The 23679-nt window shown below is 52.2% G+C and overlaps 1 protein-coding gene across 12 annotated transcripts in view; it reads left to right on the plus strand.

Annotated features, from left to right (window-relative positions):
* Fbrsl1 (fibrosin like 1) overlaps positions 1 to 23679 on the plus strand; it is a 67590-nt gene that overhangs the window by 32420 nt on the left and 11491 nt on the right. For all 12 annotated transcript variants that reach the window (XM_048343197.1, XM_048343201.1, XM_048343202.1 and 9 more), the window contains 2 exons: positions 8430 to 8459; positions 23553 to 23598. In XM_048343197.1, coding sequence (XP_048199154.1) covers positions 8430 to 8459; positions 23553 to 23598 — 76 coding nt within the window. The remainder of the gene's footprint in view (positions 1 to 8429; positions 8460 to 23552; positions 23599 to 23679) is intronic.

The following is a 23679-nucleotide window of genomic DNA, read 5'->3' on the forward strand; positions in this document are numbered from 1 at the left end:
ACACTGTTGGGAAGCTTGGCCTTGAGCCTCAGCCATGGTCACCTGCTGAACCCATTTGGCAGGACACTGAGTGGTGTTATAGGGCCCCCAACACCTTTCACCCTGGCAGCAGGGCTCAGGCCATCTAGCTCCATTTCAGCCCCCACAGATAGGCAAGGGGCTGGGGTGTGCTTCCCAGAGCAGCTCTGACTGCCTAAGGAAACGTTGAAGCATCTGCTCCCTGTCATCATCTGGGTAGCCAGTTCCCCTGTGTCCAGTTCCACTTCCGCCCACAAGTCTGGAGCTGCCACAGGCCCTAGTTATTCAGATCAGCTCAAGGCTGTCTGTGCCCCAGAGGCCTCAGCCCTGACTCCTCCCCACACTACACTAGCTCTAGGCAGCATGAGCCAACGATTCCTTTTGTTGTCAGTCACAGGCTGAGGCTGGACAAAGCCTCTCTCTTCCAGAAGAAGGCACCAGGTGGTGGTTCTGTGAAGGTGACTCCATAGGAGAGGGAGTGAGGCCAGAGTGTGAGTCTGCTGGAAGCTGGAATTCAATTATTCAAAACAGGCCAAGCTACCATGACACAGAAGGTTAGGGATTAGTGTTAACAGGGTTTCTGGTTAAGGTTTTGTGTTGATAAATAATTCATGAGGTAGTTAGCACTCTTGAGTCTGACAACATGAGAATATATTTAATACAGTCGACTCTGAGAAAGGTCAGCCACATGCAGCAGTCCTGGCCATCTTTTTTATTCATTCCCTGACACTAGCTCGTTAATTATCCCAGTCCAGCCAGAGCTGCACAGAGAGGTGTTAATGAGAGGGGGTGGGGAGCCTGGGAAATTCTGAAGATAAACACTGGATCCCAGGCAAAGGGTTCATCAAGGATGGTGACGGGGACGGCTAGATCTGGGGAGCAGGCCTTGAGCCTCAGCCATGGTCACCTGCTGAACCCATTTGGCAGGACATCGAGTAGTGTTATAGGGCCCCCAACACCTTTCACCCTGGCAGCAGGGCTCAGGCCATCTAGCTCCACCCTGAGCACAGGGTGATTGTCACCTGTCCCCAGGGTTGTAGAGCAGGGCTGGGGCTGAGATTAGATGATCAGAGGGCCTAAACAGGCACAGTATTCTGGACATCTGGAGGGAGGGATGTGAGGGAAAGGAGAAGAACATGAAGCATCACCATGTAGGAAGTGAGAAGTGGGATGCAGGGATCTGCAGGTACAGGCCCAGCAGAAGCCCGCCTGCTGTTTGTGTGTGCCTACAGCTGTCTGTATACATGACTCTCTGTGCATACAGTTGTGTGCCTGTGCATGCCTATGACCTTATACTTGTATGTGGCCATGACTGTGTGCCTCTGTAGTGTACATACTCTATGTTCATGTGCATGTATAAGACAATGTGCCTGCATATGATGTGTGCCTGTAGCTGTAAGTTTGTATGCACACAACTGTGTAACACAGCCATATACTTGTGTATGACCTTGTGATTGTGTGCCTGTGTCTGTGTGTGTGATTGTATGTGCATATGACAGTGTGAATGTGCATTCATACCTAACTGCAGTCACATTGAGGTAGACAAGATTGGGGGACAGTTGTTCTCAAGTGCTACTGTCCAGTAGAGGTGGACAGAGCTGGGAACCACAGGATTTCCAGGCAGGAGTGAGGAGCTTGTGCCCATTACCTAGGTTGAAATCCAGAAGTTGGGGCTGAGAATGTGGCCTAGTGGTAGAGTGCTTGCCTCATATACATGAAGCCCTGGGTTCCATTCCTCAGCACCACAAATATAGAAAAAGCCAGAAGTGGCACTGTGGCTCAAATAATAGAGTGCTAGCCTTGAGCAAAAAGAACCCAGGGACAGTGCTCAGGCCCTGAGTCCAAGCCCCAGGACTGGCAAAAAAAAAGATTGAAATATAGAGGTCATGTAGCCAGCAACACAGAATTAAAAAGAGATTAATGGAAACAAGAAACACTGTTAAGGGACACATCTTTTGTTGTGTGAGTGCATGAACCCCAGACCTGAGTTTAGGAAGCAGGGCAGGGAGAAATGGCCCAAACACAGGATCCTGAGGAGCAGGTGGACAAGAGGCATCTGCAGTGTGGTTCTAGGTGCGGTGTCTTGCTGTGCTGGCTCTGATGGTGACTACAGTAAAGATGCACTCCAAATGTCTGTCCACGTTTCCCTTGTTACTTATGCAGCTGTGTCCAAAAATACTAAAAATAATAGCTTTTTTTTTTTTTTCAGAAGAGTTGGGTTCAAGGATTTGGTGATCCTAGCAGGTTTTCAACTAAGAACATTCTAGAATGGTGTAAGATGCTATCCCCCTTATGACTTTCTTCATCCCTGTGTCCCTATCTGTGACAGTCAGGACTATCCTTTACACCTCGTCCAGTCACTTTGTTCATTGGTTCACTGTGTCCAGGGCAGGGTCTTTGGCTTGGGGGTGAAGCTGATAGCATTGCTGGGCTGGATTTGAATCCTGTGTAGGAGCTGAAGTGCATAGCATTGCTGGGCTGGAATCTAATTCCGTGTAGACACTGACTATGCACGCGGTGGTGGGGCTCTCACATCACACACAGCTCAGATGAGCACTGGCAGTGTGAGAAAGGGAGCAAACTGGCAGGCACTCTACTCTGAAGGGGCTTTGGGGAACCATCCGAATATCTGGCCAGGCCTATTACAGTGCTGACCATGAGTTAAGGTGCCTGCAGAAGCCAGTCTGAAGGCCAGGACCACTGTCTATCCCCTGTTGTAAAGAGGCCTCAGGCTTCAGTCAGGAGGCTGAGGCATACACCCTGTGGCCCAGCTTGGGCTCCACTGCAGGTGGGCCTAGCAATCTCACTGTCAGATGCCCATGGGCTATTGGGCTGTCAGTAACTTAATTGCTTGTTAATTGGGTAATTAATGCTTTGTTTTGCTTTAAAGCCTAAACACCATAAAAAGTGAAGTAGCTGAGTAAATAGGAATGGAATCTTGCTGGCTTCTCTGTTTACCTTGCATAATTAATCAGGTGCGATTTTGATGGCTGTAGGCATTGAGGGTTTACCCCTAGGTTCTAGCCTAGATCTAGGACTCTGAAATACTCAGCCAGCCTCTTAGCTTTGCCCAGTGAGCCTCCGCCCATCCTTTGTGCCTCAGTTTCCCCATCAGTAATGAGGTCAATTTGTGATGGGTCTTGAATGGTGTATGTGGCCTCTTGGTTCATGTGACACACAGCAAGCCAGAGAGGGAAGGAGAAAGACATGGGAGGTCAAGTGGGTTGCAAGGGCTTCTCGGACAAGGGCCCAGGTGGCCCCACTATGGCTTTGCCCTACAAGCCTCATCTTAGTTGACTGCAGTCCTTCTTAGTTTCTCTCTCCCCTCAGTTAGGGGACTCCCATCTATTCTTACATCTTTTCCCACACCTGGTTGTGCTCAGAGCCCATCTACCTTGGCCCTACCACCCGGTTTCCTTTCCCTCCTGGCAGCAGAGCCACCATGGTGACCTACCTCAGCCCCTGCCTGACCTTACAGTCTCACTGGCCCTGCATCTACCCTTAGTCTCAGGCCACATCCATCTCCTCCCTTCTGATCAGTCTTCACTGTCCACTGCCTCCCCACTCTTATGTCCTTCCCACAGCTCTGTCTCTTGTGTCCCTCATCTGCTCCTCCTTAGTTGAGCCTTGGTCTACTGTGTTCACGCAGGATCCTCTGTCCTGACCACTGTGTGGAAACATGAGAGGCAGAGGTCTGGAGTCTTGGATGCCATGTGCTATTTGGGGTCTTGGTTAGTCTGAGGAGCTGCTCTCACCATATCCTGAAGAGCCATCCTGTCTGAGCCCCTCCTGGTCCCTTCTTAGTCATCGCATAGCTTCAGAACAGCCTCTTCTGGGCTCATGGTATCAATACCTGGAACCTAGGAGGGCTGCCTACAGCACTGCCCCCTCTAGGGGCCATCCCCTGGCCTTGAGGGCTCCCTCAACCCACTGCCACTAGTGCCTGTCCACAGCAAATCCCTAACTGCTGAGCCTCTATTTTCCTCTGAAGTGAGCTGGCAGTGTCAAGTGCATGTGGCCATAGCACCAGCAGTATACAGCCCAGGGCATACTGGAAGCTGATATCTAATGTAAGTCCATAAGTACAACCCAAGGCCCCCAGCTAGCAGGTGTCATGTCTTATTCTTGGACAAAGCTCTCAGGGTGGAGGCGCCTCAGCATTACGTGTGAGTTAGGTTCAGCCCTGCAACTCCAGCACAGCATCTGGCTTCCCTGCCCAGGATGGTTATGAGGCTTGGGGTAAAGGCCAGCAGGCGGGCTGCACATGAGGCCAGCAGCAGCCATGGCAACATGCCATTAATGCCCCAGCCACAGAGTAAACACATTGTCCCCCAACCTTACCACAGTGGTTGACATTGTGGCCCGATCAGGAAGCAAAAGTGTGGAAGTCATGTGCTTTTTTTGCAGTGATAATTTACATAACAGGCATCTGAAGAAAGACTAGAAACAAGTCCTTTCCAGTGGGACTCTGGGTGTTGAAATGACCTCACAGTCTGGTTATCAGAAGCTCCAGCTATCTTAGCAAATTGTCTAATTGGAATGTGCTCTACATTTTGGGACCAAGCATATGTTGCACAAATGAACGTGAGCACAGGAAGTGGACCTCCTGGGACAGAGGTGGCTGTGAACCCTCCTTTCCAGAGTCACCCCACTAGGCTATTTAGGAGGTTGAGTGCAACTGTGGGAGGTCAGAGATAGCCATGTGGCTGAGTGTCCATGTGTCTCTCCCATAGGGCTATTGAAAACTCTTGCCACTCGTGTGGCTTACCGGGCCATACCCAGCAGGACACAAGGAGGACTTGCAGGGAGAAGCCTTTGATAGCAAGATGCCTAGGTTACATATACCAGGCCTGTGGGCTCATGACAGGCACACTAAGGTACTTGTGCACACAAAGAAAAGGGCTAGACAAGCACTCCTGAGTGGCCTTGTACTCATTAGGAAATCTCTGAGACCCCATTCGTGTAGACTGTGCAGCTCAGCATTCCAGCAGTAGCTGGTGGAGCATCTGCACACCTCAGGCCACATGTGCATGGCCCAGTGGGGGCTTTAGCATGGAATGTTCCAGTGGCTCAGGTCCTCTTTACCTGTGTACAGGCAAGGCTGTATAGGAATATGCCAACTCCTTCCTGCCCAAACAGCCCTGCCATGTTTGATGTTGCTGGCTTCTTTCTGGTGTTTGGTATGGTTCTCAGACCTCTGCAGGTGGCCCTATGTTAAGGAGAATAAGGCCTTCCTCTTACCTTCCAAGCCTGAACCCATAGTCAGCAGTGTCTCTCTTATGTTGGGGAAGAAATCATCCCACACCTGCTGCCTTCACCACCTGTAGTCTTGCTCTGGCTGAAGTAAGGTCACCAGAGAGGCTGAGGAGATAGAACCAGACCACCAGGACTGCTCTTCATCCCTGTATCCCTGCCCAGCCCAGTCACAGGGCCAGAGCCCTTCCTGTCCCCCAGGCCCAGGTGCTGAGTGAATCCCTAGGAGTACTGGACCCCAGCAGCAAGATCCCCCTAACCCCAGCAGCCAGGTCCCCCTGCTCATGAATCTTCATGCCTTTGTTTGAGCAGTGGGAGACAGGCAGCCCTCTGAACACAGCTTCTGAGCAGTAATTAATGTTCACACTGAGAAGAAAAGGCGTGTTTCTATTGCTGCTTAATAGCCATGCTGAATTGTGTCTCTTGATTTGTGGGGGTGACAACCACACACACACACACACACACCCCCACTCCAGCAAGCAGCTTGCCGAGCTTCTGGAAGAGTGTAGGAAGCTGGGAGACAGAGACCAAGTGCTCCTGACCTATCATACAGGTGTTTGAGGGGAGGGGAGAGCACTGTCAGGTGACAGGTCCCTATCAGGCCCCACAGGGACAAGGCTCAGATGCCTGCAAGGATGAGGTAGGAGGCATGTTTAGGGTGGAGGATTGTGTGTACATATTACACTGAGCACATAGCCAGACCATTCTAGTTCCTTGCATGTTTTCAATCATTTATGCCACACAATAGCCCTGTCCCTATTGTCCCTATTTTATAGAAGCATAAACTGAGGCACAAAGAGCTCCAGTGACTGGCCCACAGCTGCTCACAGCTGCCACAGCTGTGGGTGGTGTAGCATCAGCACCTGTGGCTTGGTCTCCAGTCATAGTACCCCTTCCCTTTGGGCCTGAGGTGTCCATGTCTACACTCTGATCCAGGTCCTAGGGCTCACCTCACTCAGGCAAATCCCAAAAGTCTTCTCACCCTGATTAGTTCTTGCACTCAATTTTAACATCATTGCAGTTGAACATGAACTCAGTAGCACTTAATAACGTGAATTCATCATGGCCTTGCCTGTGCATAAAAAAACAGTGGTGACCTTTGACACTTGTAGGATTGGTTATGGTCTATCCTGGGCTCCCTTGTTGGTGATGAGCACATTAAACAGCCTCCTTAAGCTGTCTGTCCTGGCTGATCCAGCCTCGGGCCCAAAAGTCATGACTATGTTTCTGGCCTGGGTTTGTGTGGCCTTCTGCTAGCTCATGGGGTCCTGGCACAGCCATGGCTTAGGCAGGATTCAAGGGCTGAGGACTGAGCAGAGGGCAGGGCTTGGCAGTTGGGTCTCAGTGGCTCCAGGCCACTCAAATGACTGGCAGTCTTCGCCCTGGCAGTTTAGTAGGGTGTCAATTTTTACAAAAAGCTCTCATTTAGCAGAGGTGCCTCAGTTAGCTTCAGTTGAGGTCCCAGGGTCCCAGAATCCCAAAGGTCAGATCAGATAGGGCAGCCAACAGCCTCCCTCCCCAGTATCCCTCCTACAAGCTGCAATCCCTGCCCTCCTCACGTCTTACTTGATAGCTTATCTCTCCTGAGGGGTCACTCAGATCACCTACTCGGCCCTCTCCCCGCAGTGCCCACCTGTCCTGGTACACTGCAGCCCCTCTTTATCTTTGCCCTGCCACCTCCCATCCTACTTTCTTTCTAGGTTCCCATGCTCTTTCATCCTCCCCTTCCCACCACCACCCTGTCCTCTCTTCACATACCGTTCTACAGATTGAGGGACCTAGGGCCTCCAGGTGTTCAGGGCAGCCTTTATCAGGCCTGTGCCTGTAGGCTAGGGCCAGAGAGGGGCCCATACCACACTCAGAGCCAGGCTAGCTAGGGTAGGGACCCACAGGACAGTGCTTCTTTATCAGCTTCATGGGAGGGGTTTGGCCAAGAGTATAGCCAGGGAAGACCCCTACCATCTTGCCTTGTGGGGGTGCCCCTTGGAGCAGCTCAGGGCTAGCAGTGGGTCTGTCATCTGTGGGGTGTAGCCTTGCTGGCCTCAGAAGACCCCCATGTTCCTGTCACAGCTGTCTCACATGTCATTGTCAGCTGAACTGGAAATGGCGCTTCTGGCTGCAGTGAGTAGCTGGCAAAGTGCATTTTTATACAACTCTATGAACTTTGTCATTGAAAACATTATAGCCTTCAATTTGGGGGCCTAGTGGAAGGCAGTATAATTTGATTACCTATATTAATCAAGTAGAGTACAACATATAAAACCATCCATGTACACGTCTGACTGGAGCCGGATCACCCTCTTGTGCGTCTTGGAGAGATTTATTTTCAGCAATATAATTCATTTGACATGAACGTATCATAATTGCAGTTGCTGGGAAGATTTTTTTTTCTTTTAAGGGAAATTTCATTGTTCCTATAGCACTGTGTCCTTTCCAAAGCTTTGCTTACTAAACTAGAAAACAAAAATTTGTTTTCTCCATTATTGTGATCTTGCATTAACCACTGACAAGCAAATAGGTCCTTGAGAGCACTGTGTGATGAGTCAGTGTGGGTCAGCCTCGGCCCCTGCTCAGATGCAGGCTGGTTCTGACCCCAGGCTGCTTCTTGTCCTCCACGCTCACCTTCCCACCAGGAGGAGTTTCCTGAGAAGTCTAAATTTGAAAACAGGAGAAGGAACATGGACTCTGAGGGATGGCAGTGCCTCTCTATCTGGGTCAGCAGGCCCATGCAATGCCATCAATCTTCCTTGGGCCTTATGTTGTCTGTGGTAGGCCATCTCCCTTGAGCTCGGGCTCCTCTGTGGAGAGCTCACTTCAGAGGGGTCCAGCAGGTCCATCCAGGTGGAATGAGACTGCCTTGTGTCACCTGGCAAGTAGGCTTCACATATCACTATGAAATGTCATACCTGTTCTGAGGAATGCTGGCCACCACGGCCTTCTCCCTTGCCTCTCTGAGGCAAGATGGCTAATGGTGCCCCTTTGCTCATCTCTGTTCTCTCTTGCTGCCTCCTTAACCTGCCAGTATCTGCCGCTCCAAGAATCTGGTCAGGGACTCTCAGCTGAGGTGTGGTTGGTAATGCCAACCCTATGACATGCACCCTGTGTCCCATGTGGTATGAAGGGCCCTAGCTCACCTCTTTTTCTTTGTGTTCCCACAGTGTGACAGTGAGAGCGGCGTGGACGACAAGGTGAGCCTGACTCTCCCTTTCCCTCCTCGTGGACTCACCTGGGCTACCCTATGCATCCCATCCACCCTGACCAGAGCAAGGATGAGCCCTTGTGGGGTTCTCCCTGTCAGAGGGGGTAGTATAGGAATTGTGGCTTTCTCCAGTGTGAGGGACTCACCTGACTGAAGGCTTGTGTCATGAGTAAATGCCCAAGCTTCCCAGCTGTTCAGTGCAGGCCTTGTTGGGCCTCTTCAGAGCTCTCAAAGAGAGTGTGCATGCCAAGCCCCCAGACTGGCCCCATCCATGTGGGGAGAGCCTGAAGGATGGGGGCCAACTAAGCCCTGGCATAAGGTTGCTGTGGGCACTGGGCCTTTGCTAAGCAACTGTAGGAGCTTCCAGGCTGAACTGTGAGCCTTGCCAGAATTGAGACTTCTGAAGAGGATAGCTTGCCTGTAGATCATCACAGGCACCCTTGCTTTTCAGAACAAAAGGTCCCCATTGGTCACTGTAAGAGTGGCCTGCCACTGCTACAGCTTCCTGGATTCCTGAGCCCTTTAGGTGGGGAGGGTGAGCACCCACTGGAGGTCACACGCTCCAGGGGCAGTCTGGGTAGCCTGGCATGGGTCCTGGCAGGTGCCTACTGCCCTTAGCCTGCAGGCAAAGGAGGGAAGGCTTAGCCAAGGAGACCGTAGTGCGGGTGGCTTGAGTGTCCTCCTGTGGCAGGAAGGGGTGCTGAAGAGGGAGCTGTGCTCTGGACACAGCCATAGGACCCAGGAGAGGGTCAGAAGTTGGGCACTGGCCTTTTTTTTTTTTTTGGCAAACTGTCATAAATGGAGGTCTGTGTTTTGTGTTAAGGTGTATGGCATGCATGTAGTCACATATCTGACCTGGGCAGGAAGTGCCACAGGACCTTGTAGGGCTAGCCCAGGGTGACCTGGTGGGGTTGGGTCTGGGCAAATTCAGGAAGCCTAAGTTGCTCAAGAACATGTACCCTGGAAACCCAGGGACTGTGGCCCACCCAGTCTCAGGGAAGGGAGCCACATGCCTGCACTGTAGGTCCTGTGCTGTCACCTAGCTGTCTTCTCATCCGTCTGGTTGGAAGTATCAGGGACATAGCCCTGGAGGTCACTGTGCCAGAGGGGAGTCATCAGGTTCCTGAGCTACGCCCCCATGCTACCCACAACCACTGCCCAGTGGCTCCCTCTTGTCAGCCACCACAGCTGCCTGAGGCACTTTGACAGGGTTAATGTTTCAGCAGGTGGGGTCCCTGTCCTGATCTTGTTAATGAAACTAGATCACACGCGCCTGGGAGGTGCTGAGCCAGCAGGTCCCTCAGCACCTCCTTCAATTTAAAACCAATTTTCAGAGCGTATGCTCTGTGCAGCCAAGAGTGAGAGGGAGGGAGAGAAAGAGGGAGAAAGAGAGACTCTGAAGAGAGCAGACAGGAGGCAGGTGGGGAGGACGCTCAGTGACTCCTGCATACCCTCTTGCTTCTAGAGGTCTTCTAGAAGCCAAGCCACTACCCTGTGGAGGACAAGTAACAAGGATGCCATTCCTGCTCTCAGCTGCCCTTCTGTTCGCTGTCTGGTTCTGAACCCAGGACTATGCCTGGCTGCTGTAGTCCCCACCTTTCAGGAGGTTCTGGAATACTCTGTGGAAAGTGCTGGGTGGGGTCCTGTGAGGGCTCACTCCTTACAGTCCTAGGAAGAAAGGGCAGGGCAGCCTCCAGCCTGTCTCCATGGCTGCACTTCTAGCCGATGTTGGCAAACATGCTTGCGGGGGTGGGGTGGTGGCTTCTAGGCTCCTGTTGCATGGAGGGGCAGCTGTCAAGGCAGGTGGGGAGCCTGGCCTTCCTTCACTAGCCTCGAAGAGGCAAAGCAGGAAAAATGAGCAGAGGCCTAGAGAGTGGCCAGACAGCTTCTATCCCATGCCTCAGCATCCCTTGTCATTGAGGGCCAGTGGGTGCTCTTGGTTTCAGTGAGGTCTGAGCTGGCATCACAGGGGTTGCAGAGTAGCTGACAGTGAGTGGACCCTCTGTGGGCTCTGTAAGGAGAGGAAACAGGCTGGAAGGGAAAAGAGCCCTCAGGTACAGGACAGGTAAGGACATCCTGAGCAGCTTGAGTTCATAGGGACCTTGGAAGCTCCCCATGACTGGGGAACTCATACTTTACATGCAGGTTACCCAGCTGATTTCTTATATTCCTTGGCACACAGTGGCCTAAAAGCAGCTAACAGTGGACAGGGCCTTGGTGATGAAGTGTCTGGACCTGCAGTTGGGCAGAAGACAGAAAAGCTACAGGAAGAACAGGTCAAGTGTGCAGGGGCCTTTGCATGGACAAGCTGGGCACAGGGACAGCCCTGGGATGTGAGGTGGAACTAGAGGCCTAGAGGCAGGGCAGATGGCTCTACTGGGTTCACAGGTCATCATTCCCCCCAAGGCTGACAGTCTTAGCTCAGGGTCAAGGCTGCCTGTACCTTCCAAGCCACCCCACCCTGAGGACCTTCTAGGTTCTGCTTTGGCCATTATACAGATACTTTGAGGCCTTCAAATAGAAATACCGATAGGAAACCACTTCCCTGCACCTGCCCAGCAGATCACCCCATCATCTAGCCCAGTGCCATGGGCTCCACCTACCCTTCTCATAGTCCCACCACTGGGCCCTGCCTTCTACCATAGTGACTGGAAGGAAACAGGGAGCAGTGCCAGCAGACTCAGAAGCAGGGTGGCCAGATGGCATCTCTGTGAGGCAGTGGTTGGTGTCTAACTGCTCTTTTATTGGGAAAATATGGGTAAAAAAAATTCTATGGAGCTCATTAGTAAGCCTGTTGGGCCCTCGGCCTGAGTGGCCCCAGCCAGGTGCTGTCTGGCCAGCCTCCAAAATGTCTGTCTGCAGCCCATCTGCAAACACCCACCAGGTGATGAACCTGCTCTTAGGCTTGAAAGGCTCCCAAGAAGACCTCCTCCTGAGGATAGCAGACCCGTGGGTACATCAGTCTTCTGTCTGTAGAACTGGATCAGAGTGGTGCCTGTGGCCTGGACAGAGGCTAGGACATTGATAATAGACATAGGCACTTGACCTCTGGTCAAGTCACTGATGGCTATGTTGTGGTAGACTAGCTGAGCAATATATCCCTCCTTCCTCCCAACTCCCCAGGGGGAGCTCTGTGTCTGATTGGGGTCCTCTCTGAATCTGTCTTCTCAACTCTTAAGCAGGACTCACCAGTCCCGCTTTGTTCTTTCCAGCTACAAGACAGGCACTGCCAGATGTGCAGACACAGATGGACAGGTGGGCTCAGTAGCTAGGGCAAAGGCCCCTGTAGTGTAGGCTTTATTCCTCTAGCAATTCTTCTAGGGTCTGGGGTACCCACTGGACACTGTGGTCCCAGGGAATAGCCCCTAGTGGCAGCTGCTCTGTGAGGAGCTTGTCTTTCAGGAAGCAGCCCACTGCAGGAAGCCACTTATGTCTCCATGTGCACAGCACAGCACAGTGTGCTCCCGAAGGTCCAGCTCCCAACCAGACAGGTAGGGCTACAGAACAACAATGACCACTGCAAGCACTTCCTAGATGACTGACACCTCCAAGGTGACAGCCTCACTGGCAGGAGAGGCATCTGAGGGACAGAAGGTCCCCTTGGGAGCCCAGAAGCCCAGAGGAAGAAGTGATGGGGGAGTGGAGGAGGAGATAGGGAAGGCCAAGGAATCCAGAGCCAGGCCAACAAACCCCCGCCTCAGGTGGTCCAGGGGGTTTATTGGAGAGAGGGCCCTTTCTTTCCTACTGCCTGAATCCTTGAGTCCCAGGGGGTATCCTCGGGACTTTGTGTGTAACCTATCTCAGCCCTCATGGCCCTAATGGACACAGAGACCAGGCAAGTAAGAAGTGCTTTGGTGGGCCCAGCTGTGCACAGGCTAGAAACAGCAGCTAGGGCCCAGCAGAGAAAGCTGGGTTGGTGTATAGGTAGCAAAAGACCCCAGGAACTTCCCTCAGATTAGAGCATGGAGTAAGGGCATCATAAGAGGGACTCCGGCCCTGTTGACCTCAGCACATGGATGATATATGATAGGAGCTGATTTTTACTCTGTGCTGTAGCCAGAAACTTGGGCCCAGAGAATTTAATTGTCCCACCCAAGGCCACATAACACTCAAGTGCAGCCCTCACCGGTTGAGGAATGACAAGTGCTAGCAGGAGGTGGTATCAAAAATCATTAGGGACAAGGCCTAACGTATGAAACTGTAACATCTCTGTATATCACTTTGACAATAAATAAGAAAAAAATAAATAAAAACTAAAAAAAAATTCATTAGGGTGAGCTGGATGCCAGCACCTGGCTGCTCTTCTCCCTTGGGTTCTCCTGTGCTCAGGATCCTCCTGCCCTATACAGGCACCTTGAGTTGTGCATGGTATACACACTCCTCTAAGTGCTCTGCCCTTAAGGTGTGTTTTCTGGTCTGTAAGTGGGGTGGGGGCATGGCTGTGGAGTGCTGAGTGGCACTGGAGTTCCAGCTGGCTCTGTGAGTGCTTCTAAGTGGCATGGCCTCGTTCCTCTGTCCGCACTGTGGACATTGTTGGGAGTGAGCATTTCCTGCCCTCCCACCAGCTCAGAGGTCCACATCTCTGGGACTTCTAGGTAGAACTACAGTTCTAGCTTGGCTGTTGTCTGACAGATTGTGTGTTAGACAGGGAGTCCGCAGGACCAAGTCTCAGGAGAGGCATTAGCATCCCATGGCCACACTTCAGTTACTTGTCACGAGGCTTCTGCATCCCTTTCTGGTGGCTCATCTGCTAAGTGGCAGCCTGGAGGAAGTGGGCCTTGCTTCTGGTGATGGCAATAATATAATCACTGGACATTAAGGACACCTAGTTACTAGCTATGGCCACGGTGAGATTGGAGCACGTCAGGGCCATGAAAGCGATATAGCTAAGAGGATGCCATGTGCTCCCAGCATCCCTAGTTCCAGGTGAGGCTCATTTGGGAACCCACAGTGATGGCACCTCCCATTCACAGCACAGAATGATGACAGATGCAGTTATAATGTCAGTTGTTGAACCATAGGCTGTGGATAAATGTGCCTCTGAACACCACCATTAAGTCCCTAAGTAGATTATATATATTTGGTTTGGAAGCCTGATATTTAATATCTCTGTGCTCTGGCGGCTGCCTTTATTTCTCTTGATAATCTATTCCCACTCCACTTCCTTCCCGATTTCTAACCTCATTAAATCTCTCATATCACAGCTACTTTCCTTCCTAAACAAAATTAAAGACGGGCTTGTCCTAGGTTCTGAGTCTAATTTTCCTGACACCAGGTTAGGGGCTGTGAATAGGGCTCAGGTGGTGCCCTGACCCTGTGTTCTAGCCCTTTTGATGAATCCCCTTGACTCGGTGCCTGAAGTGGTCTCAGGAGTGGCAGGAAATGAAAACTGTGTTTGTTACAGCAGGATTCTCGATTCTCCTGTGGTTTGGGTGTGTGGGTAGAGGAGTTTCCAGAGAGAGAGAGACAGACAGACAGACAGACATGCTAAAACCTGGACCATGGTCAGATAGACACACATGAGACTTGTCCTGGAGATTAGTACCTGTCAGATTGAGGTCTTCAATGGACCCAAATCTCTCTGCAGCAGCCACTCACTTTCTGGTTCATCTTACTGGCTCCTAGAACCTAGTTTACTGCCAGGACTAATGTATACTTCCCCTGCCCCACTAAAGTGGAAAGAAGGCAAGAAAGCTTAGCTGTGCCCTCCGGTTGCTGGGCTGTATGTCTGGTCTATCATCTATAGCAGAAGCCACTCAATACACTTTCCTAGGAGCCTGAAATGTCTACTACTCAATGAGCACAGAATTCAGTCTCAGAACTGTGCATGACCCAATCTATGTCCACACCAGCAAAAGCAGTTTAGGTTAGGTGCATCCTCTCTCCCACCCCTTCCCTGTAAGCCTTTCCTTGTTTGTGAATTGTGGTGGCTAGGAAGGCTCCATGACTTAATGGCAAAGATCAATATTTGCTACATGGGAGGAAACAGCAGGATTTGTGAGATGGCTTTGGTTTTGTCTTTGGTAATATTTTACACATATTTGTTAAATAAGCAGAATGGAATGGTTTAAGATCCTTAATTGCCATGTCTTCTGTACCATTGCAATTTACAAATGTGTAGCTATGCTCCTGCATATTCTCTGGCCTTTGAAAAAGAGTACTGCTGTGTGTGTGTGTGTGTGTGTGTGTGTGTGTGTGTGTGTGTGTGTGTGTGTTGATCCTGGGTTTAAACTCAGGGCCCAGACACTATTCCTGCACTTTCATGATTAACACTAGTGCTTTACCACTTGAGCCACAGCTCCATTTCTGGCTTTTGGGAGATGAATCTCACTAATTTTTCTGCCTGGACTGTCTTAGAACAGTGATCCTTAGATCTGAGCCTCTGATTAGCTAGGATTACAGCTGTGAGCCAGTGGTGCCATTCAAGGTCTGCTTTTAACTGTGCTGGGTTCCCATGGTCCTTCGAATGGCTGAGTCCCCACAGTATGGACACTCAGCTTAGAAGTGGGCTCCTTGAAGCCTTGAAACCTCCCAGAGTCTCAGGATTGCGACCAAGCTGGTCTCCAGGCAGCTCCCAGTAGTCCTGAAGAGGGGATGGTCTTGGGCTACACCCTATCCATCCAACTTTGTGGAGTGATTTTCTTCCTAGAACCTGTGTGATGGGAGTTGCAAGTTTTCACTGTGATAGAGGGGCCTGCTTGTGTGTCCAGTGTTGTGTGGCTCACACTAGGCCATTGGGTGACTTGGTTCACCTGGATGGGAATTCAGCTCCACAGAGGAAAGACATGTGCTTCGTGTAGAGTCGCCATGGGCCGCTACCCCAGGGCTCAGCTGCGGCAGTTGGTAGTAGCTGCCTCTGCCTTTGCATTTGGTTTCACGAACAGAAAGTTTGGAGACCGATGGGCGTCCTGCCAGCTCCTCACGCCCCAGCTCCTCGACCTGGGCAGTTTAGGTCGCTTCTCTGACTCAGTTCCCCCCTTTGTAAGCGGGATAGAGGTTGTCTGCTACTTAACCTTGTGAGGACCACTGAGTCAGGCCCACGGGTGCTGCACGCTGGACTTGGACGGGCCACGGTCAGACTGGACGGTGGCGACCCGGGCAGATCCGCGCCTCGGGGCTGGATTAGTCGGGCCTGCCCGCGCCCCGCCCCCGCCGCGCCCCGCCCGCCCGCCCGCTCTCCGCGGCGCCCCGCCCGTCCCGCCGAGCGCCCGCCGCGGTGGCCGCCGCTCCCGCCAGCCTGCCCGCCCGACGGCGCCGGGGCCCGCAGCGCCCAGAGTCCCCGCGGCGCGGAGAGCCGGCGCAGGAACGCGCGCGCCCCAGCCCGGGCTCCCGCTGAGAGGGCTCGCGGGAGCCGCTGGTTCTCGGGGCTGGGCCGGGCCGCCCCACCGCCCGCGCCCGTGTGGGGCCTCGGATTGCAGCCGGAGACCGGGCGATTGCCCGCCGCGCGCGGGACCCGGGCGCCCTCAGGTCAGTGCTCGCCGCGGGCTCCAGAGAGAGCTAAGCGGGGCGGGGACGGGAGAGCCCGGCTCCCCCACCCGGAGCGGGATGGAGACGGAGATGGGGAGAACTCAGTGCCCGCAGCAGCGGGACGGGGAGGGGAGAGCCCGCCTCCCCCCCCCCCCCAGCGGGAAGAACACGGGGAGCGGGAGCGGGAGAGCCCGACTCCCCACCCCCGGAGTAAGATGGGGATAGGGACGGGGGCAACCCGCCCCCCCCTCCGGGAGAGGGACAAGGATGGTGTCGGGGACAGGAGAGCCCGGCTTCCCACCCCCGGAACAGGATGGGGATAGGGACGGGAGGGGGAGCCCGTCCCCCCTCCAGCACAGGAACAAGGATGGGGAGGGGACGGGGTCGGGAGACATCCCTCCTGGAGAGGGATGAGAATGGGACCGGGACGGGGTTAGGAGACCCTCCCCCCTCCTGGAGCGGACGGGGACGGGACGGGAGAGCCAGGCCCCCCCAGAGGCGGGGCCCTGGCGTCCCGCCCAGCCAGGACTGGCAGAGTCCCGGTGTTCGCCTTCCCACCCCCCCACTCCCCCCTCCATCGACCGCCCGCGGCGCGCACGTGGCAGGAGCGGCTGGGGCAGCGAGGTGGGACTGGAGCCCGGCCTGGACGCTGAGGCCCGCGTCTTTGTCTGGGCCCCTGCAGAGTCGGCCGCCGGGTGCCTCTCACCTGCCCCTGTAGGATTCTTTGTCTGGGGCGGGGCGGGGCGCTGCGCAGCGCGGTTGGCAGAAACCAACATGTGTCTGGGTCAAGGCAGCCCGGTCCTAGCAACAAAGCTAGCTGTGACCTCCAACTGCTAGATTGTGTACCTCTAGGGGTTTACACCTTCCCCACCCCCTGGGACCCACAGGCTGCAGTCTGAGGACTTCCTGCTTGTGCTGGAAATAAAGCCCAGGAAGTTATTAGCACAAGTCTGGCAGTCCCTCTGGTGGCTCCCTTTGGGTCAGCCGCCTAGCGCTGTAGTCCTGGTAGGAGGGTGCCAAGGAATCCCCATGGCCAGCACCAGAAGAGATTTCTGTGGCTGCCACCCCTTCCTAGAGACCCTTCCTGTTCAGGGCCTTCTGGACAGGAATGACCACAGCTGGCCAGATGTCTAGGCCTTCGCTGGTGAAAGCTGGGTAGATCAGTGCTCTTGACCCTTGCAGGGACCAGGATCCCTGTACCACCCACTGCCTTCCCTGAGCAAACTTGCCTGATGATGGTCGTGACAATGAGTCAACAACGGGGTGGGCAGAGCAGGCTTTTCCAGGCCCTGCCCTGTGATGGGGAGGATGTATCTCTCCCTGCTCTCACATCTGCTTTCATGCCCTCTCCTTGGCTTCTTGGAATTCAGGGCTCCATCTTTGGGTCCCAAGAGGCCAGTGTTCCAGTCTGGAAAGTTGAGCTGAACCCACAAGAATGCATATCTTCCCTGACTCCCCTCTGCCCCAGGTGTGGTGGAAGCTAGTCTGCTCTGGAGCACCAGGCACACTGCTGGTACTTGTTAGAGGCAGCTGAACAAAGGCCTCAAACTGGGCTGGGAACTCAGACCCTCCTCCTCAGACCCCTTACTGCTGCTGGTTACCCAAGGGGCCAAGCATGCATCCTGTGCTTTTGAGACTGCCTTTTGTGTGGCTGTCTGACTGTCAAATCCCAGGTCCAGTGGGCTGGTCTTTTGCCTACTGAGAGGCCTCAGTAGCCCCCTCCTTTCTGGCTAGTATGCAACCATGTTCCCTTGTTGACTTCAGTTGTGTAGAACCTGTGATGTGGAACTCTCATTCTCTGGGACCTTCAGAGGCTTCTGTGCAGTCGACATATGCCAGCGGCCCTGAGGACTGTCAGCTGCTGCAGCCTTGTTAGAGATTATGGCTGCCGTCTCCTACCCCTTGGCAGGGGCAAATATGCCTAGCCCTCTCAGGACTGATACTCAGGCAGCCTAATGACAAAGATGATCAAAGGAGTGGGGCCTCTCAGATCAGGATCCAGGAAAGTCTCTGGGGTGGGGATGAGGCCTGGATGATATGGAATAAGATACTGAGAGAGACTGGTAGGTACTGCCCTGGATCTGGGGTCTCAGGTTATAAAACCTTGGCAGTTCTAGAGAAATTCAGGCTGTGGGCTGAGGTAAGGAGAAGAGCTTGGAATGTTCTCATTTAGGGGTAGCTTGTACCGATGCAGTCGGCTGTTGTAGGGAGTTTTGTAAGAGCTAAAGTTGTTCTCTGGGGACTGGAGTGACACTAGTCACCTACATGAGGAGGGTCCAGGCAGCTCAGGCTTGGGGAGCCCTGGCACACAGACAGTCTGTGGGCAGGCCTGCCCCTGTGCTGGTTCCCATCACTGCCCTGAGGAGTGTTAGTATGCCATGGATATGGCCAGAGGGAAAAGTAGAAGATAGTACATGCTTCCCAAGACACTTGCCCTCTCCAAGAACCCAGTATCCCATTATCAGGTAGCGGTGGCAGAGGACAGTAACCTCTCCTGGCCTGCCCAGCAGACCCTTTTCCTGCTGATCGATTCATTGGTTCTCCTTGATTTTGATTCTGAGCCCTGCTTGGAGCAGGAGGGTAAGCCATCCGAGACTTTGGGGCCCTGGGCTCTGCCTCCTCTCCCCTACTCCCAGGTAAAGGAGAGAGTTAGAGCTAATGGAGGGAAGGGTCTCTGCCACAGGATGGTATGAAGGAAGCAGGAGCGTCACTCTGGGCAGGGTGCTGTCAGTATGTGGGTGATCTGGGGATCAACAGTGGAGACCACTGGAGAGGGCTGAGGCATGTGCTGCACCTCATCTGAAGGGGGAGTCCCCTCCCTATAACAACTCTTCCCTCCCAGTAGCTGAGATCCACTTCAGATTATAGCTGGAGGTTGGCTGCAAACCCCTCTGCCATGCCTCTCCTCAAAGAGTGAAGTGAGGAATGAGGAACACAAGCCATATACAATTCTGCCCCAAAGCCAAAGCCACAGTAAGTCATTCAACATGTAGTAAGCACCTGTCCTAAGAGGGAGCCATTGTGGCCTCCTTCCCAGTATCTGTTTTCTGATACTTTTATTGTTGTTGGTGGTGGTGGTCATGGGGCTTGAACTTTGTTTGGGCCTGGGTGCTCTCACTGAGCTCTTCAGCTCAAGGCTATTGCTCTACCACTTGAGCCACAGCACCACTTCCGGTTTTCTGCTTGTTAACTGAAGATAAGAGTCTCATGGACTTTCCTGCCTGGGCTGGCTTTGAACCATGATCCTCAGTTCTCAGCCTCCTGAGTAGCTAGAATTACAGGTGTGAGCCACCAGTGCCCGGCTTTCTAGTGCTTTTAACCTCACCAGTGAAAGTAGGAGATGGATCCTTGCTTATCTGAGTTCATAACCAAGTCTCCAGAGGCAGCTCCTGTGTCCTGTGCCTCTATATAACACAGGGTATGGGCAGGCAAGCTGCATGATGGACTTGCAGGCTCTGCTTCTGTGAGGTTATGGGTCTGAAACTGTTGCCTCTTTACTGTGACACAGGATCTTAGAGTATGGATGGAGAAAACAGGGTGGCAAAATGCACACTTGTAGTGTGTGATGTCACACTGCCACATATCTGTCTGGGATTATTTGACACGGGAGATGAAGCAGGAATGTAGCTAGCGTTCTGGTTTTGCCAAGCATAGTCTTAGCCTCCTATGAATGCAATTCCCCAACCCACACTGACTTCCTGCCTCTACCTGGGTCTGGCATTAAAAACAAAAAAACAAAAAACTAATATACATTAGTTGTATGGGGGAGGGTGTTTTGTGACATTTCCACACATGTAAATAATGTATCAAAATCAACCTCATCCCCTCTATCACTTTCTCTTTATCCCACCCCTCCCCCTTTTTAAAAATTGGTTGTGGGGTTTGAATTCAGGGCCTGGGCTCTGTCCCTGATCTCTTTTGCTCAAGGGTAGCTCTTTGCCACTTTGAGTCACATCACCCCTTCCAGTTTTTGAATGCTTAATTGGAGACAAGAGTCTCATGGGGACTTTTCTTTCCAGGCTGGCTTCAAGCTGCAATTCTTAGATCTCAGTCTCCTGAGTAACTAGGATTACAGGCGTGAGCCACTGATGCCCACCCCCCCCTTTAAAAATTTACTTTATTGTTATTATAGGGGTGATGTACATTTACATGAGTCATGAGTGTATTTCCTTTCATACAGTGTCATCTGTTCCTTCATTCTCACCTCCCATCTCCACCCATGAGTTGTACAGTTCATTCTTGCCCATATCCAGTGAGCTTCATCCCGTCCCGTCCCCCCCAAAAGCTATACATGTGAATACACTGTATATATGATAAAGAAGCCCAGATCATCAAAAACTAAAACAGAAAGAAAAAGTCTTTTCTTTCCATATCTTGGGAGTTTGTTTCAATATGTATATTATTTTATATAAATATGAAGGGACACTTAGGCATTGTACCTTTGTGTTTCTCTCCTAAGAATATCCTCTTTTGGTCTCACTGTATGTGAGTATCTAGAATCCCATATGCCGTTTGTCTCTCTCTGATCTTGTCTTACTTCACTTACAATGGTTTGTTCTAGTTCCTCCATTTCCCTGCAAGTGACATTATTTTATTCTTTCTAAAGGCGGTGTAGAATTCCACTGTATATAGGTACCACATTTTTTTTCATCCACTCATCTATTTGGGGGCATCTAGGCTGTTTGTATATCTTGGCTATTATGAATACACTTCTCCTTCTTAAAAACTATTTCCTTCACTTATTTATTTATTATTTAGCCTGTGCTGGAGCTTGAACTCAGGGCCTGGATGGTGTCCCTGGGCCTCTTTGTGCCCAAGGCTAGCTCTCTGGTTTATTGGAAATAAGAGTCTCTCGGACTTTCCTGCCCAGGCTGGCTTCAAACTGTGATCCTCAGACTTCAGCCTCCTGAGTAGCGAGGATTACAGGTACGAGACAGCAATGCCTGGCTTTGTTCTTTTAATTTTACATATGAAACTAAACTACATGAACAATTTTCGTCCTCAATCCTGTTCCCCACCTCTCCCCCTCCCCAGCAGAGCCTGTTTTATTTTACTGAGATAGGGTCTTATCCTATTGCTCAGGCTGACTCAGGACTCACTTTATGGCCCCAAATGGCCTTGAACTCAAGATCCTCCTGTCTCAGCTTCAGTGCCGGAATTATAGGTGTGCGCCACCACACCTTGTTGTGCTCAGTCTAATTAAGATCTTGCCTGTGCACCACACCTTTTTGTTGCTTTTCCAGGCTGTAATTGGCTGTACCTAGCCCCCTATGGCTACCCTTCATTCTCATTGGAGTGTCGTGGGGCTCCTCACAGGTGGTACCTCACCATCTTTTTGGTGGGGTTTGCTCACCCCTGCTGTGTGTCCATAGCTCCTCCAGGCGATGCTGATCAGGGCCCAATGTGTGCCTTAGCACTTCTTTCGTCCTTAACCTGTTGAAAGGCACAGGGGCATCCTCACTCCATGGACTGTTGTGCTCTGGCCCAGCTCCAGGGAAGCCCTGTGCCAGGCCCCATGCAGCTCAGGCCCCTCTGAGCTGGGCCATGTGGAGGATTCGTGGAAAACTGTCTGCACAGGGCTGGATCACTTGTGCATTCCAACACTGTCTGGCTGGGGCAAGTTGGAGTGCAGTAGAGGGTGGAGGAGAGGCCATTCTTCTGAGCCTCCAGATCCCCCAGGCCTTGCATCAGCACTCAGCTTGTGCTCCCCCCTTGCCAAGGCTGTTTGTTACTTTTGTTATTACTGTATTATAGCTATATAAATAATAACTGAATTCATTCTCCTTTGTAAAACTTAGACTCAGAATAAGAGAATGGGAGCTACATCTCTTTCGGGCTTATCAGTCCTCACCACGTCCTTCTTCCAGGTGGACTGCTCCCTCCAGCTCATGTGTTTCCGCCAGCACTCCCCAGGCTTTATTGACACACACACAGATGCACACAGAATTGTGCACTCCCGTGTATGTGAACATACACACATGACCACACATGTACATATGTACGTGACTGTGCTTTTGTTATATATGTGTCTCTTAAGCATGTACCCATGTGCACATCTACCTACAGGCACTGTGTGCTGTCTTCTCTCCAAGCATCCTGGAGATCTATATAGGAGGCATGGAGCAATGGAGTAGACCTTGTAGTTTCTACTCAGTAGAAGAAGATAGTCAAACAGGCCCCAGGCTACAGGACAACAGGAAAGGCAGAGACAGTCCCGGACTGTGGCCAAGGGAAACAACAGGGTCAAGTGTAAAATCTAGAAAGCGTGTATAAGTGTTGTGTGTGTGTGTCTCAGTGTGTCAGAATATTACTTTGTAGCCCAGGCTGGCCTTGAACTCCATCTTCTTGTCTCTTCCTTCTAAGTGTGCACCTAGTTTAGGGTCTGTTTGGGGAGTGATGAAAAGGTTCTTACTTTTTATGGTGATAGACTGCTGCTTTGTGAGTGTCCCAGCTCCTAGGAATTGTGTGTATGCTTTAGTGAGTGTATTATATGGCATTGTGGATTTTTATTGTCTTGGTCTACTCAGGCTATCATAGCCAAATACCCACAGGCCGGGGCCCAGCATACAGCAGAGGTTTGTTTCTCCCTGTTTGTAGAGACACCCAAACTGAACCAGGTGTGCCTGTGTGCACTGCTTCCTGGTTCAGAGAGTGTAATGGAGCAGCCAGCTGTGGGGCTTCTGTTCAAGGGCACTGAGCCCATTCACCTAGGCTCCATCCCCTTGCAGAATCATCACTTTAGAGACTAGGTTTTAACATAGATATTAAGGGACACATTCAGTCCAAAACTCAAGCTGTTCAGCAGGAAGAAAGATGATTAGGTCATTCTCTAAAAATGCCAAGTCCTCCAGAGCTCTGGGCCCTCACTCACCTCACCCCTATATCCTCACCAGCCACCTGCACTGCAATGGGCACTCTGCTTGCAGAGCCTTGCCCACAGAGGGGTGGGGGGTCCTCAAGGACAAATGGAGAAGAGCAGAGCCTTGCCCGCATGGGGGGACGGGGTCCTCTAAGAGAGATGGAGAAGAGCAGCAGCCATGGAAGACCCTATGGAATGTGGTAGAGGTCCACACCCCTGAGAGCGCGCATATCTGTATACCAGGCCATCTCAGTACAGTGCTGGTCATGAGACCAGCTGGGACCTTAGCTGGTCCAGGATAGAGAATAATGTGCCACCGAGTGGATGGGTATCTCTTTTACCTATTAGGTGGCTCTTTGACCCTTGCTAACTTGCCATGTCATGTCCTGGTCAGGTCAATAGATGCATGCAAAGTCTCCTTTTCCTTTTGTGCCCCTAGCCTGCCAGGGTTAAGGCTAAGCAAAGCCCACCTGTGCCCATGAGCACCCATGTGGGCTGCTTGCTGGGATGGTGGCATTCTGAACTCAAGATTGTACCCTCCAAAAGTCTTCACACTTGAGGAAGGTCATTGCTCTGAGCAGAGAAGAGCCATCTGCCACCTTGGTGAAGATATGTGCCCCAGACCTGAGCCTGCACTCCGTCGGGGAGCATGCAGGAGGCCTCTTGGGGTCTTAACATGTGCAAGAGACCACCCAGCCACCACATTTGGGTTGTGGGTACTGGTCACCCCCAGCCCCACCTCTTTTCTCTTCCCAGGCATCAGTGGGCTCTGAGAAGCTCTTTGCCCCAGTAGCTGACAAAGGTGAGTATATCCCCCAGCTCAGCTCCTGGTCTCAGGCTCTAAGGTAGAAGGCAAGAAGGCAGAGATGGAGCAGCAGGAAAC

The sequence above is a fragment of the Perognathus longimembris genome, chromosome 3 (assembly GCF_023159225.1).
Source record: "Perognathus longimembris pacificus isolate PPM17 chromosome 3, ASM2315922v1, whole genome shotgun sequence".
NCBI classification, from domain to species: Eukaryota; Metazoa; Chordata; class Mammalia; order Rodentia; family Heteromyidae; genus Perognathus; species Perognathus longimembris.